This window comes from Rhodamnia argentea, chromosome 6, assembly GCF_020921035.1.
Source record: "Rhodamnia argentea isolate NSW1041297 chromosome 6, ASM2092103v1, whole genome shotgun sequence".
Taxonomy (NCBI): Eukaryota; Viridiplantae; Streptophyta; class Magnoliopsida; order Myrtales; family Myrtaceae; genus Rhodamnia; species Rhodamnia argentea.
In genome coordinates this window covers 17,831,603-17,847,827 of record NC_063155.1, presented here as the reverse complement: position 1 = coordinate 17,847,827, position 16,225 = coordinate 17,831,603, and the positions used below count along the sequence as shown (strand labels likewise).

The window sequence follows — 16,225 nt, the reverse complement described above, 5'->3', positions numbered from 1 at the left end:
ATATGGCAAGTTGCTTATTAAGAAAGAAAATTCTCCTAATCAACCTGTATTTTAAAAAATATCTACTTTTATGCAATGTATTCAAGATATGCAATATGTGTCAAGATATGCAAATATATACGAACTAAGCAAGATAATATTTCTTAAGATAAGAAAATATACCTTATGAATATTGCCTTCCTAATTTAAATTTGTACCAAATCTCGCGGATCAAACTTGCACCTTTGGACTGGCTCGGCGAAGGTGTCGCTCGCACGATGAAGGGTACCGCACGAACATATTTTCACTGGAGGGGGCTTGCAAATCACGTCGGCTTGCGGCAAAATTTGGTGACGGCTCTCGTGATGGGCAATCAATGGCTTTGGGCAAGATCAATGGCGTGGAGGAAATTCTTTGATGTGGACTTTTTTTGTCTCTTTCCTGCAATTTCCTAGTCCTGCTTTGGTAATGGCCCAACCCTGCAAAAACAAAAGTAATAAAACTACACCACACAAGTCAGTGGTGGATCAATGACGTCAAGAACAAGAACTTGGCTTTGCAATGTGTATGTTGCTCGACGCAAGAACCAACGGAGGGAGCAGCAAGGATAGCACGTCACAGACAGATCGCTGATGATCCGACAACGGATATCGTCAACGCACAAACCAGCCCCGCGGTGGACGTCAACTGGAACAGCAGGACAGCGGCAGAGGGTGCAGCAGTAGGACTCAAAGGTAGTCCCTCTTGACGAGGATTGTCAGGACTTGATGTGGACGTCGACGATGACAGGTTCGTTGGTGTTGCTTTAGAGCTCACAATCGCCTATGGAGAAGCAACAAGGCAGCGATGATTATTGACGTGTCGCGAAGCTTCGGTGAAGGACAGATGAAAAGATGCGATCTGGAATTCCTCCAAAAGCTCCCTGTATCGTGCTCAACAAAAAGCCACAAGAAAGAACCCTTTTTTTTCTCTCTCTCTTCTCAAGCGATTGTTTTTTCTCGATTCAGAATTTTTCTGAGTGAACGCCCTTCAAAGAAAGAAACAATATCCAGTTTCCTCTCTTGTCAATATATGAATATGAGAAAATCATCTAATAATCTTCTGAACTTTTCCTTTCCTTGTCGAAAGATTCTTGCTCCACACGATTAAAGGAAAGAGATCACTAAATCAAAATTGGCTCAATACTTTTCACTGTAGTATCTCTTCTGTTTCATTCCAGATTAAGACTGCCCCATGCGCATTTTACGGATAATTTCAGCCACCAAGCTACTCAATGGGTTAGGTCAAAAATTACTATCTCGCGAGCTTAGTCTGATCAAGTTCATATGCTCGAGCCCATCCGCCACCGGTCCAAAAATGTGCAAACTTATGCAAATGCTCCTACTATCTACATGCAATAGATGATATTTTTTTAGGGACTAATGTCGATCCCTAATTTTTATGCCATAAATTACTGACTAGGTCGTCAAAATTTAGGTGTCAACATGAAGAAGCAAAATTTACAAATTTTTAGCAATCTAAAAACTTCGGGTACCGAGTGTTATATAGAGTTCCAGTAGAATGATCAATCTAATCATCCGTAGTTACAATACATTGACTATGATCGCTCATATTATATAAAATTAAGCCATTGAGGTGACTAACCTTATGAGATTCTTCATTTTCTCTCGTTAATTTTGAATCAACGAGCATGCTTTTCCGAACAGACATGTGATTTATGAAGCTCCCATTTATTAAGAGCTTGAGATACATCCCTATATAATTGGGAATGTACAAGTATAATATTCTAGAAGAAGTGGCGTTGGCTGGCATTGGGGGATCCCTATTCACGTACTTACCAATATAAGAATATGATAGTTTTGGGCATAAAATCCCTATAACTATTTCAATAGTTGTATGTAATTCAATGGATTTTGGAGCCACGTTGCTTCTAAAAAAGAAATTAAAAGCAAAATCAATAAAAGGTGACCAAGTACACAGTCTCAACGTGCATCCATGCAAGGCAATCTCTTTATTTTCTCCCATATAAGTTGTACATTCAAGAACAAAACCTTCAAATGAACAGAAGAAGATTGGAGAACATGAGAAGCTCAAAGAAAATGGCCGCCTCCCAGGCTTCAAGAAGAAATTCAAAGCATAAGCCCTTGATTCTCTCTCTCCTCATCAGCTCTCTCTCCCTCCTGATCCTCTCAGGCTCTCTCAAGAAAACTAGACACCCTGTCAGCACACCATCGTCGTCGTCTGCTCGGACAAAGACTCACCTCCGCCATGCCTACCTTGTCGGGAAAGAGCCTGAACTCCCCATTTGGTTCCGCCTCGTCGAAGAAGAAATGAAGGGCAAGAGAGCTCGTGTCGGGTTCGTGAATATCGATGACATATCCGACCCCGAGTTCGCGACGAGCGGCCTTGCAAAGGCGGTCAAGGTAATGTTTGACCCTGTGTCCGGAGACCTCACGTGGAAAAATCTCTTCCCCAAGTGGATCGATGAAGATCAGAAGCTATCTAAGCCGTCGTGCCCTGAACTACCGATGCCAAACTTTGAGGATTATCGCGATCTCGATGTGATTGTGGCCAAGGTTCCGTGTGGGGGTGGCGGAGACAGCAGGAGGGGTTTGAGGGATGTGTTTAGACTGCAAGTTAACTTGGTAGTTGCTAATTTGGCGGTCGAGAGCGGGCGGGTAAATCCGGACATGAACCGGAAAATCTACGTCGTTTTCCTTGGGTCGTGCGGGCCGATGATCGAGATTTTCAGGTGTGATGATCTGTTGAGGCATGTGGGCGACTACTGGGTGTATAAGCCTGAGCTGAGGAGATTGAAGCAGAAGGTTTTGATGCCTGTTGGGTCTTGCCAACTCGCTCCCGCCTACGTGGAGACCGGTCAGTTCTTCGACAAATATATTTCTTGACTCAGATAGATAGGCTATGCTTCCGAGTTTGCGGATAGATCGTGCTTCCGTCATATGTTTCTTTCATGTTTTTGACTGGATGATTAGTTTTCCTCCGGGTGTGGACTGAGGAACTATATAGAATTATGTTGGGTACATTATTATGTGAACCCGGTTCTAAATTGCAGGATTTTATTTTATTGTGAGTTTTGACTGCTTCTTTTCCATATTAGCCATGTATTGAATGTTCATACTTAATTATTGAGTAAAATATTACATACTCACTAATCATTGAATGTCAACCTTAACTCAGAAACATTTGTTGGCTGGTTTCCAGGAAAAGAGAGGTGGAGAGGGTACAAATTGCAATCGTCCCTAAGAAAGGCGAACCACACGGTGTATCGCCCTCGAGAGGCCTACGCAACCGTTCTTCACTCTTCGGAAGCTTATGTTTGCGGCGCAATAGCCTTGGCTCAAAGCATCAGGAGGACCAGCTCGACTCGAGACCTAGTCCTTCTAGCCGACAACTCGATCACCAACAAGTCTCTAGCAGGCCTACAAGCAGCCGGATGGAAGATCAGGCGCATACAGCGGATCCGATCTCCAAACGCTGAAAAGGATGCTTACAATGTATGGAACTACAGCAAGTTAAGAGTGTGGCAATTGACGCATTACGACAAGGTAATCTTTCTCGATGCAGACCTAATTGTCCTCCGGAACATCGACAAGTTCTTCGTATATCCACAGTTATCAGCAGTGCCAAACAATAGAGTGCTGTTCAACTCCGGTGTCATGGTGATCGAGCCGTCAAATTGCATTTTTGAGGACCTCATGTCGAAATCCTTCAAGTTGGATTCTTATAATGGTGGCGACCAAGGCTTTCTAAACGAGTTCTTCACATGGTGGCACCGGTTGCCAAGTAGGCTGAATCACATGAAGTACTTTGAGAGGCCAAAAGACGAAGAACACACCATCCCTGACAATCTTTACACGATGCATTTCTTGGGGCTAAAGCCGTGGATGTGTTACAGGGACTATGATTGCAATTGGGACAAGGAGACTCACCATGTTTTCGCCAGCGACTCCGCGAATAGGTTGTGGTGGGAGGTCTACGACTCGATGCCGAGAGAACTGCAGTCGTTTTGTGGGTTAACTGAGGAGATGGACTTCAGAATAAGAAAGTGGAGAGGCATAGCTAAGGAGGCCAATTTGGCTAATGGGCACTGGAAGATCAAAGTCAAAGATAACAGGCGCCTTCACTATTTTGAATGAAAAGCATAGCAGTGCAAGAAAGTAGGTAGATAAAGTACCAACACCAGTGGTTGTATTTGTATGTAGCATAAAGAGTTCTATAGGTCTTCTTCGTTTTTTTATAAGTTGGAGAATTAAACAATGGTAAATGAAAAATTTCACATGAATTTTTTTTTTCCCTTTTTGTGTGCCATGAACTAGATAGTAGTTATCTGGCTGCAATGCTACATCTATATATACACACAAAATTTCAAGAGCCTAAAGTACGCTAAGGCGAGAATATTTATGATAGATTTTATCAACTTCAAAAGACGAGGATTTTCATAGACTAAACACAACTCGAATAGCAAGTAAATCGGAGCTTGATATCAGTTATTCCTTCATTTTGTACAAGATCTGGATTCAGGGGCCATGATATCATGATTCGCGGCAAGTAGATGAGTTTCGAAGTTCGCTGGCGTTTGGCAACTTGAATACAAAATAATTCCATGTCTGTCACACCGTTGAAGTTGATAAACTGTTGGAGTTTCAACTTGAGTTAGAGTTGCTGAAGATCAATCGGAGCTTTGGAGCTTGATCTAATAGAACTTACGCGATTAGGAGTGTCGGGTTTGATCCTTTCAAGAAATGAAATAACTTATTTACAGGGACTTATGAGAGGTGCCAAAGAAGAAAGTCTTCTTCTCCTGTTGGCTTCTGTAACCTGGAATGACTGTATTTTGAGGAAGGTTTGAAGATATTCTAAGAGAGAGAATGTGTGCAGAGGAATTTACAAGATTAATCTCATCCATTTGCATTTCGGGAGTATCTTGAAAGTCGAAAGCTGACGGCCGGAAATTACGATACGTAATCACTGTGTAAGCAGTCATTCTTTGAGTATGGAATTATGGATCATCCTATGAAGAGGAGGGCAATGAATCATCCATTGTCTTTTTCTGGGTCGTAAAATTTTTATGTTTTCCTTTCTAGCAACATTCTGTAGCGACTGCCCGGGGGCTGACCGGTATACTCCTGTTCGAAAATTAGAAATTTGGTTTGTTATTGGCATCTACAGGAACACTAAAATTTGTTTGAAGTGTGCATACTTCTTTCGATAGAGAGATACTATGCGTCGATAGAGAGGATATATATAGCAGACACCAGAAAGTTCGATACCAATGAGGACTGGAATGCATCTCAAAGCACCGTATCGTTTTCCTTTGTAGTAGAACACAACCGAAAGACAAACAATGTACAAATGAGCTATTCACCCAAGTACCTCGCAGGCGAGATACCAAAGAATGGACTTTGAGACCGTTTCTCCAACGAAAGAAACCTTTGTTCGCATCAACCAGTGCATAGATATGAGCATTAACCCCTCATTGGAATTCTGCTGTGACTAGCGAATTGGATTGGTGTTGTTGAAACAGCAGGACGCTGTTTCAGCCCGCTCATCATGAACCCATTGTCGCTCTTTTGCACGCATTTCCTACACTTCAATGGGGACATCAATCTATTTGCCAATCTTGAAGGCAAGAAAGACCTCCGTGATTTCGTGGCAGTCGATGGCTTTGGCAACTTCTTGCTCAAGCTTAAATCTCTTGACGGGGAGATACAAACTTTCGGCGGTCTTTTGATCTTGACTTGGAACTTGGAAGCTGAGTGTGGTGACTTGATCAAGAACCTGTGTGGAGTTTCGACGTTCTTTCTGGCTATCACCAGAAACCTTGTCTTGCAAAACTTCTGTGTTGTGGCCGGTGTTGTGGGGAGGAACAAAGTGTTGGGGAAAAGGACAGTCCTTTTAGCCCAAGGCCTGTTTCTAGGAGAAACTCTGTTGGCGATGTATCTGTTATTATCTCTCTCGCACTCTCTTTGCTTCGGAGGAGAGCCTTTGAAGTTGATGCGCGACCGTGCTCTCTGGAGAGTCGGCGATTTGGGTTCTGATTCCAACTTGTTCTGGTTCTCCTTCTTGCTTCTAGTCCTGAGCTTAGAGTCTTCAGGGTGATGCGTCGGTCTTCGATTCTTGGATTGGATCACCGGAGTTTTCGGGTCATCAACAAGATTGGGTTTATATTCTTTGAAATGTACCACCTTAGCTCAACGTCAATCATGCTGGCTTGGAATGTCTAGATCATATAAGGGGTGCATTACCAACGTATTGGGTTATCTGTACCAAGTACATTTGCAGGTGAGCCTTCCGATAGGAGGTGCCTCGTACTTCTCAAAATCAGACATTTTAAACTTCTTTGGCATATCGACTTTGGCATAGACAGATAAGTCCATCGGGCCGCCTTGTGTAAGCCGCGCAGTTGTTTCACTTGTTCAAATTTCACAAAGCACTTGTCCTCTTCACTCTTCAGCGATTCGTAAGATATCTCAGACTCATTGAAGGCTTGCTTCATCTCGGTCTCCAGAACAGAAACACGAGCTTGCTCAGTTTGACTTTGATCGCCCGTTCTGGCTTTTGGACCGCGTGACGATGGGTGAATGTGGATGGTCCGTAATCACCCACGAAAGGTAGGAAACCAATGAGTATATGATTTAAGAAGGGTCGGTTCATGGGTATTCCGATTAGATAAACCTCAAAGGGTGAACTTGCCTCGAAAATCGTTCTTACTTAATGATGACTTGCGGAAAATGTGATAAAATCTTTTGACATTTAACAAACTTTCCTTTCTCTTTTTGTTTTTGAAGAAAAGACTCGTCCATTCAACTGGAGGATAAGTGACCATGATATTAAGGCTCCGTTTGTTTGGCGAAAAATATAACGATTCTTGGAAAATATTTTCCAAAGAGTCATTTTTCAAGAAAATCATGATATTTTTTGGCGTTTTGCTAGATTTTAATAATTAATTGAAAAATATTTTTCACCGTTTGATATGGATTAGATTTTTCTTTATGCACTCCTTTTCATAATTTTTTTTAGGGAAAAATCCAAAAAAAGGCCTGAAGTCCTCTTGATTTTTCAAATAAGGGCCCAAAGTGAATTATGTTTCAAATAAAGGCCCGAAGTAATATAGTACGTTTCAATTGAGGGCCTGAAGTGGTTATAATGTTTCAAAAAAGGGTCCGGCTTGAAGGGTATTTTCGTTATTTCACATTTTAATTTTTTTATTATTTTTTTCTTTTTCCCGATTGAAAAAAAAAGGTATGCATAGGCGGGAGGGCTGCCCCTCCCGCCCGTGAACGTAAACTTCCTCCTTTCTTTTTTTTTTTTTTTTGGTGGAAACAGATAACAAAAACTATAATAAAAAAGAAAAAATTAAATAAGTAAAAAGACTAAAATACCCTTGAATCGGGCCCTTTTTTGAGATTTTAAGGTCATTTCAAGCTAGACAATGCCAAATGGACCCGTGGGCTCGGAACCGGCCCGTTGACCGGGCCCACGGTTCCAACCCGGTTTTTTTTTTTTTAAAAAAAAGGGAGTAGGTTTGATAAAAAAGAGTAATTGGGCTTTGGAACCGGCGGTTTCGAACCGGAACCGGAACCGGCCCGGAACCGGAACCGGCTCTTCAAGGGCCGGTTCCGGTTCCACCTTTTTTTGGAACCGGCGGTTCCGTCGAACCGGCCCCCTATATTTCAAGCCCTTATTTGAAACAATATTCACTTGAGGCCCTTATTTGAAAAAATATGAGGACTTCGGGCCCTTTTTGAAACAAATGTTCACTTGGGGCCCTTATTTGAGAAAACATGAGGACTTCGGGCCCTTTTTTGAATTTTTCCCAAAAATATTTTGTTTTACCATCTATTTTTTGCTCCCTAAACACCAAAAATTGGGGAAAACGTTTTTCAGAAAAACTTCAATTCCGCAAAACAAAGGGCTAACGCAAACACTTCTTCCCTTATAACTCCCGCTATGCAAGAATAATTAACACAATGTTAGAGACTTTCCTTGAGTCCACGGTTGCAAACAAAAATATATATTTTTTTTAATTTGGCCTAAGGCCACTAAGGATCAATTCAACACAGTCCTCAGCAAAGTCCCCAAGCTATCGCGAGCTAAATTTTTACATAAAGGCTAATGGATTAATTACTAAGTTTATTTAAAACTTAGCGAGAACTCTCCTAAGTTCATATCAAATTGCAACTTAGGTTTAAACTCAGTGTTATGCAAATTGATTAACTTGGAATGCTACTAATCATTTATGCTAGGTCGAATAGATACCCAAATAAAATAGCGGAAGAATTATCTTATTTCTGCGAACCGGAGATCATGAGTCGGGGGACTTGATTACGTTAGATTTCTCTAGCGCCCTTTCAGCACCATAAAAAATGTTTAGAGGGCAGCGTGGATTAATTTTAACCTAAGTGACTAACAAATGTTATCATACGTGTGCTCAATCAATTAATTTAACACCCAAAACATGTCGAATAATTGCAGGAAGTATGTGCCACATAATTTATTCTCTCTTTAGATTTTCTCTTTTTAAAGGAAAAAAACTAACCTAAATGCAATGCATGAATTCTATTCTAATTGTTTTGGACCAAAAAACTTATATTATAATGCAATGATGTAATTAAATGCTAGCTATCCTAAGCTAATGCATGTTAAATTAATTTAATTAACTACTTGACTAACCAAGATGGAATGCAATTGAATTAAACTAATGTATAAGCTATACTTCGGTATAATTAAATTGACTACATGATGTACGAATTAGTTAAATGAACTAAAATGTGACTCTAAATGCAATGCAACCGACATGCAATCTATATAAGGTTAATACCATGAAAAATCCCAAACTAGTATGTCCGTGACAAATTTATCCCAAACTATTTTTTTACTACAAAAAACTCAAAACCGGTACATTGTGACAAATTTACCCCAAACTAATACATCTTGAAATTTTCCAATTTCGCTCCCAAGTTTGAACAAACCTCATGGGTCGGGACGACGATAGTGACGGCAAGAGCTCCGATGAGGACTTGGTGCTCGTGAGTTGCGGCCGAACGTCATGAGATGGGCTCTGTAGGGATGGATGGTGGTAGCGACCAAAGACGGCCACGAGCGGCTTTGGCAGCATCTCAACGAGGGCACCAAGCATGGCGGATGCAATAGCTAGATGTAAGAACCAAAAGGATTGCAGAAATTTGAAGGATTTGATATGAGAGAGAAATCAAGTAAGCAAATGAGAGTAGTATTCAAAATGCCTTTACAAAGGCTTTACACAAAGAAATCACAAGCTTGACTATAAGCTTTCAGTACAAACTCACAAATCTATTTCTCTCATATGCTAGGGCTTCTATATCTCACTCTTTCTAAAGAAAAACTAACTATCATGCCCCCCATATTCATAAGCAAATTCCATTGCCTTATAGTGTAAAAGTGTCGGCTGAAATCTTATCCAAAAGGAGTCCAAATCAAAGTTGTATTCTACTTTGACCAAAAATTTTATCCTTATCTATTAATGTGGATAAGCATTATCCATAACAAGTCCAAAGCCAAATTGGGCTTTTCTTCTTATAGCTTATGAATAAGGATTATCTATAATAAGTCCAAAGCCAAATTGGACTCTTCTACTTCAAAAATCAATTTTACTGATTTCTAACACTAGACTCCTCGATGGCGACAGCAATGATGGCAGGGCTCCTTGGGTCTCAACTCCTCAATTACGACAACAGCAAGGACGTCGCTGCTGGGATCGTGGATGCGATGTGGAGGGGCCATTCGACGGAAACAATGAGCGACAACCCACAAGGGCGTCCGAGGATTACTCTGGCAAATCGTCGAGTAGGTGGTGAATGACACTGTTCCGTGCTCTATCTCCGACTATGAAAATCCAACAACGGTGCAACAAGCAAGGATTGATCTAGGATTCGTCAAGGAGTGGTATTGAGTCAATGGGGGATGTCGACGAAGGCCGTGAGCCATTGGGACCTGGGGTATACACGAAAGAGACAGAAGCCCATGCGATTGTCGAGAGCAGTCGGCGGTGCTACGAGGATCGCTATCTCATCAGGAAGAAGCAGTAGCAACGCTAGGATACGAGGACGGCAGTGGTGGTCGGGATCCTCTAGAGGATTCTTAACCATTAGGTAAGATCTCAGCCAAGCTCTCTCTCTCTCTCCCTCCGCGTGTGAATTCTCAATGTCGAATTGCAGACCTTGTGTTATGAGGCCTAAGCGTGATTAAATAAACTTTTTCCAGGATTTCACGCTATTTTTTTTATTATTTATACTATAGTCCCCCAAGTTTGAGATATTTGCAATTTAGTCCAATTTGGCTGACCAGCACGTTGAGTGGGCTTAGCTGACCTGTGGCTTCCTTTGTGCGCTTAATTCTGAACTTTTTTTCAATTAATAAATCGTTAGTTAAAAGTCCCTTTAATAAATTAACTTTAACGGGGCTGAATTAAGCTCTAAATAGGCCCTAAGGCCTTGTAATTTTCAGCCACACTCACTCCCTCTTGTTGGCCGAATTCTGCTTTGTCTTCTGGTCCGGTCCGCGCGTCTGTATCAAGTCTGTTCCCGCAGCAAGTGTAATGCATACAAAAATTTAAACTAATCTAAATGCAAAATGAATTAAATATTTTTGGCTAGGGATCGAGGTTAGTCCCTAATTCTTTTATGCAATAAATGAATAGCCAAAATTTAGGTGTCAACAACGATCAATTTGGATTGATTATTTCACCCAGTCATCTTGTTATAAAAGAAAAATAACTCCTTTTTCAGTGCAAGAAATGGAATTGAGCTTTACTTTTACAAGGTCAAACATATACATTTCTTGAAAGGGAAAATTACAAAAAACGGCCTAAACCTATTGCACTTGTGCCAAATCAGTCCTAAACCTTTTGACATCTATTTGGCTAATTTTGATTGGAAATCACTCACGTGGATGCCGGCTGTCCTACGTGGCATGGCCCGCGCTAGTGTCAATAAGTATAGCAATGTTTTATTATCGTTTCTTACTTTTTTATTATTTTTTTCTTTCCTTTTCTTACTTTTTTTTTTCATTCATTCTCCGCCGATTGCCGGAGCCTCATTGATGGCTGACGACCAGCCAAAGGCGAAAACCGGTGAGGGTGATCCTCACCAGCCTTAGGCGAGGGTACCCGGTAGCATGTTCACAACATTTCCCCTTGCAGGTTTCCTGGTGATAGAACGTCCACTCTAGCAACTTCCAGAGGTCGGCAAAGCCGAGCCAAAGCCCCACTGTGAAGACCCACCCCATGCCGTCGCTGTGGCTGTGCCGGTGTACCCTTCCTGCCGCCTCCGTCGGTCACCACAACATCCAATCCCCTACCAGCCGTACTCACGCAGCTGCTCCTCCCTGCCGCTTCTGATCGGCCCTTGCAATTCTCTCTCCCCTGTATCGCTTATGTTTGTGTTTTACCGTTTTAGTGTAGCTGCTCCCATGGTAAACCCGTCCTTTATTTGAAGAACATTTATCTTATACTATATGAAATTATTTTCAGACGAAATGTCTAATATTATTCTCCCATTTTATTTTACGATCCTTCTCTTGATTAAGATGGCCATGTATGTATAATGAATGGCTTGAGAGCTTGCCCTCGTTTCTCTTAATGATTGCTCTATTAATTTTGAACTTTTCCAAGCAAACGTTATATTTCTTGCTGCTGCTTTACATCACACCAACATCTTAACCTCACATGATTATCATTTTCTCGGATATCATTTTGAATTGTCATTCCATAATTCCACATCTTCTAATCCCTCATCTGTTTAGGGATCACATTGAACAAATTTAAAGTTCATGGATCACATTGCATATTGGGCCGTAGTTCAGGATCTAGCAAGCAAGCTCGAACCCGAATAGATCTAGCAAGGCTTGGCCTCAATCGAGGCCGGCGAGGTCGAGCTCATCGATCTCGCTCGCCTGTGGCAGGCAACCGCCCGAAGAAGAAGGGAAAAGAAAAAAATAAAAAGAAAAGAGAAAAAATTAAAAAATAAAAAGAAAAAATTGAATTTAAAAAAAATAATAGAAAGAAGATAAAAAAAATTAAAAAGAATAGTAGTGTAAAAAACGAAGGAAAGAAAGATGAACGAAATATTTTTCTTGACTCATTTATTTTCCGTGAGCGAAACTCTAAAAAATTCGGAAATTTTTTTTTTTTATGAAAGTTGTTTTTCACAGAACAAACAAAACCTTAATTCCTTTTGCAAATAGCAATCACGTGGTGACTTTAATTTCCTCTAATTATAAGCTTCGGTTAATTTTAATTGCTTCTGGTCAATCAATCACGTGGTAATTCAATCTTCCTGAGAAGTCTAGCTAAGTCTGCTAGCCATCCTCGGAGGAGGAGCCACCATAAAGGATGTGCTTCAAATAGTCATATGTTGCGTTCCTCGAGTCGAGACCAAGGGACCTCGAGAAACGAAATAAGATCTTATGGCAACGTGATTACACTAATTGCATGTTCCTAGGGGATTTAATTGTTTCTGCAAATTAAGTGAAGTGAAAGATATCTCTGTCGTGCGAGACAATGTAAATCATTTTTGATTTATGTCAGAGGTAGATATGTTGTCACCAATTACAAAATAATTGGACTCTCTTTTCGAATAGAAGGAAGTAAACAGATTTTCGCTTCACAAGCTTGTAGTCTTAACCTACCATAACAGCGTCCATCGCCTATTGACGGCGTAATGCCGAAACCAATAAAGATGTGACGACATATCGATAAAAGAGAGCTTATTTAATAACTGTCTGGCTCGTTAAGGTGCATAATTAGTGAAATGAGTTTCGTATGTGAACTTCCACTTTTGGAAACACTTGAAATTTCTTCCTACAAACGAAAATGCGTCCTTTTACCTTGAAAGGGGCAGTCATTAATGTCTAAATTCAACTACTTGATCTTTTATGGCTACTTGTGTTTGGCTGGTGCGGTCAATTTGTGAACTTAATGGTTGGTCACTATCTTGAGGATATACTAATGAAAGTATATAAACCAATGGATTTTGGAGCCACGTCGCTTATAAAAAAAAGAAATTAAACGCAACATCAATAAAAGATGACCAAGTACACAGCCTCAACGTGCAGCCATGCAAGGCAATCTCTTTATTTTCTCCCATATAAGTTGTACATTCAAGAACAGAACCTTCAAATAAACAGAAGAAGACTGGAGAACGTGACAAGCTTAATGAAAATGGCCGCGTCCAAGGCTTCCAGAGCAAACTCAAAGCATAAGCCCTTCATTCTCTCTCTCCTCATCATCTCTTTCTCTCTCCTGATCCTCTCAGGCTCTCTCAAGAAAACCAGACACCTCTTCAGCACACCATCATCGTCGTCTGCTCGGATAAAGACTCGCCTCCACCATGCCTACCTTGTCGGGAAAGAACCTGAACTCCCCATATGGTTCCGCCTCGTCGAAGAAGAAATGAAGGGCAAGAAAGCTCGTGTAGGGTTTGTGAATATCGACGACTTATCCGACCCCGAGTTCGCGACGAGTGGCCTTGCAGAGGCGGTCAAAGTAACATTCGACCATGTGTCTGGAAACCTCACGTGGGAAAATCTCTTCCCCGAGTGGATCAACGAAGATCGGAAGCTTTCTAAGCCTTCATGCCCTGAAATACCGATGCCAAAGTTTGAAGATTATCGCGATATCGATGTGATTGTGGCCAAGGTTCCGTGTGGGGACGGCGGAGACAGCAGGAGGGGTTTGAGGGATGTGTTTAGACTGCAAGTTAACTTGGTGGTGGCTAATTTGGCAGTCGAGAGCGGGCGGGTGAATCCGGACATGAATTGGAAAATCTACGTCGTTTTCCTCGGGTCCTGCGGGCCGATGCTTGAGATTTTCAGGTGTGATGATCTGGTGAGGCATGTGGACGATTACTGGGTGTTTAAGCCTGAGCAAAGGAGATTGAAGCAGAAGGTTTTAATGCCTGTTGGGTCTTGCCAACTCGCACCCGCCTATGCGGAGACCGGTGAGTTCTTGGACAAATTTATTTCTCGACTCGCATAAATAGGCTATGCATCCGAGTTTGTGGATTGATTGTGTTTCCGTCATGTACTGTCTTTTATGTTTTAGATCGGATGATTAGTTTTCCTCCTAGTGAGGAATAATATAGAATTAGTTGGGTACATTAAAATGTGAAGCCAGTTCCCTGTTGCAGGATTTTGTTGTGAGTTTTGACTAATTCTTTCCCGTATTAGCCATGTATTGAATGTTCATACTAATCATTGCATGTCAACCTTAACTCAGAAACATTTGTTGTCTGGTTTCCAGGAAAAGAGAGGTGGAGAGGGTGCATGTTGCAATCGTCCCTAAGAAAGGCAAACCGCACGATGTACCGCCCTCGAGAGGCCTACACTACTGTTCTTCACTCTTCTGAAGCTTACGTTTGAGGCGCAATAGCCTTGGCTCAAAGCATCAGGAGGACCAACTCGACTCGAGACCTAGTCCTTCTAGCTGACGACTCGATCTCCAACAGGTCCCTAGCAGGCCTACGAGCAGCCGGATGGAAGATCAGGCGCATACACCGGATCCGATCTCCAAACGCTGAAAAGGACGCTTACAATGAGTGGAACTACAGCAAGTTAAGAGTGTGGCAATTGACGCAATACGACAAGGTAATCTTTGTCGATGCAGATCTAATTGTCCTCCAGAACATCGATGAGTTCTTCGTATATCCACAGTTATCGGCGGTGCGGAACGATAGAGTGCTGTTCAACTCAGGTGTCATAGTGATCGAGCCATCAAATTGCGTCTTTGAGGACCTCATATCGAAATCCTTCAAGTTGGATTCTTATAACGGTGGCGACCAAGGCTTCCTAAATGAGTTCTTCCCATGGTGGCACTGATTGCCAAGTAGGCTGAATTACTTAAAGATCTTCGGGAGGCAAAGAGACAAAGAACACACAGTCCCCGGCAATCTTTACACGATGCATTTTTTGGGACTAAAGCCGTGGATGTGTTACAGGGACTATGATTGCAATTGGGACAAGGAGAATCACCATGTCTTCGCGAGCAACTCCGCGAATAGGTTATGGTGGGAGGTCTACGATTCGATGCCGAGAGAACTGCAGTCGTTTTGTGGGTTAACTGCGGAGATGGAATTTAGAATAAGGGAGTGGAGAGGCATAGCTAAGGAGTCCAATTTGGCTAATGGGCACTGGAAGATCAAAGTCACAGATGGTAGGCGCCTTCACTATTTTGAATGAGAAGCATAGCAATGCAAGAAGTTGGTAGAACCGGTACCAACACCAGTGGTTGTGTTTGTACGTAGCATAAAGAGTTTTATAGGTTTTCAAAGGAAAAGCTTTTGACAAAGTTCAATGATGACATTGAACAAGTCATCGTTTTCCTTTTTCCTCCTTTGTTTTTTATAAGTTGGAAAATGAAAAGAGTTGGCAAATGGAAAATCTCTTATGTATCTTCTTTTCCCTATTGTGTGCCATGATTAGATAGTACTTATCTGTTTGCAACACTACATATATGTAAACACACGAAATTTCAGAGTCTAAAGTACGCTAAGACGAGAATATTTATGATAGATTTTATCAATGTCAAAACGACATGGATTTTCATAGTCTAAACACAACTCGAATAACAAGTAAATCCATATGTGATTCTAATCTGCATCACTTAATATGAAAATCAGTTATTCCTTCTGCTTGTACAAGAACTTGATTCAGGGGCCTTGATGCCGTGATTCGTGACAAGTAGATGAGTTTCGAAGTTCACTGGCATTTGGCAACTTGAGTACAAAATATTTCCACGTCCGTCACGCCATTGAAGCTAAAAGATGGATGGAGTTTCGACTTGAGCTAGAGTTGCTGAAGATCATCAGAGCTTTGGAGCTTGATCTAGTAGAACTTTCGCGATTAAGAATGTCAGGTTTGATCCATCCCAGAAACGGAACAACTTCTTTACAGGGACTTGTGAGAGGTGCCAAAGAAGACAATCATGATTCTGATATAAACTTCTTGGGAGTAATAGAATATAGCCATCTTCTTCCCCTGATGCCTTCTGTAACCTGTAATGACTGTATCGTGGGAGGTATCATGATATTCCCTGAGAGTGTATGTGTGCAGGGAAAATTACAAGAGCAATCTCATCCATTTGCATTTGTTGAGTATCTTGAAAGTCCAAAGACGACAGTCGAAAATTACAATATGTAAACACTTCGTAAGCAGTCATTCTGTAAGTATGGATCATCCTATGAAGAGGAGC

General features: G+C 41.5%; 1 protein-coding gene and 1 pseudogene across 3 annotated transcripts; both read left to right on the top strand.

Moving 5' to 3' along the window:
• The first annotated feature begins 2,068 nt into the window (after nt 1–2,068).
• On the top strand, nt 2,069–4,249 carry LOC115751702 (putative UDP-glucuronate:xylan alpha-glucuronosyltransferase 4). 3 transcript variants are annotated; one of them, XM_048280437.1, is made up of 3 exons: nt 2,069–2,856; nt 3,178–3,545; nt 3,612–4,249. In XM_048280437.1, the coding sequence occupies exons 1-3, from the start codon at nt 2,079–2,081 to the stop codon at nt 4,134–4,136; spliced, it is 1,671 nt and encodes a 556-aa protein (XP_048136394.1). In that variant the 5' UTR covers nt 2,069–2,078; the 3' UTR covers nt 4,137–4,249. The 3 variants fall into 3 exon arrangements, with proteins under 3 accessions (XP_048136394.1, XP_030545525.1, XP_048136393.1); XM_030689665.2 differs by having other exon boundaries at nt 3,202–4,249; XM_048280436.1 differs by having other exon boundaries at nt 3,178–4,249.
• Nucleotides 4,250–13,180: 8,931 nt separating this feature from the next.
• On the top strand, nt 13,181–15,301 carry LOC115751700 (annotated as a pseudogene).
• Nucleotides 15,302–16,225: the final 924 nt, after the last annotated feature.

What these genes read in the sequence shown, in the direction of transcription:
- LOC115751702 (XM_048280436.1), top strand. Translation starts at nt 2,079, where the DNA reads ATGGCCGCCTCCCAGGCTTCAAGAAGAAATTCAAAGCATAAGCCCTTG. An exon ending in TCCCGCCTACGTGGAGACCG is followed by an intron (nt 2,857 to 3,177) that starts GTCAGTTCTTCG and finishes ACCTTAACTCAG; the next exon opens with AAACATTTGTTGGCTGGTTT.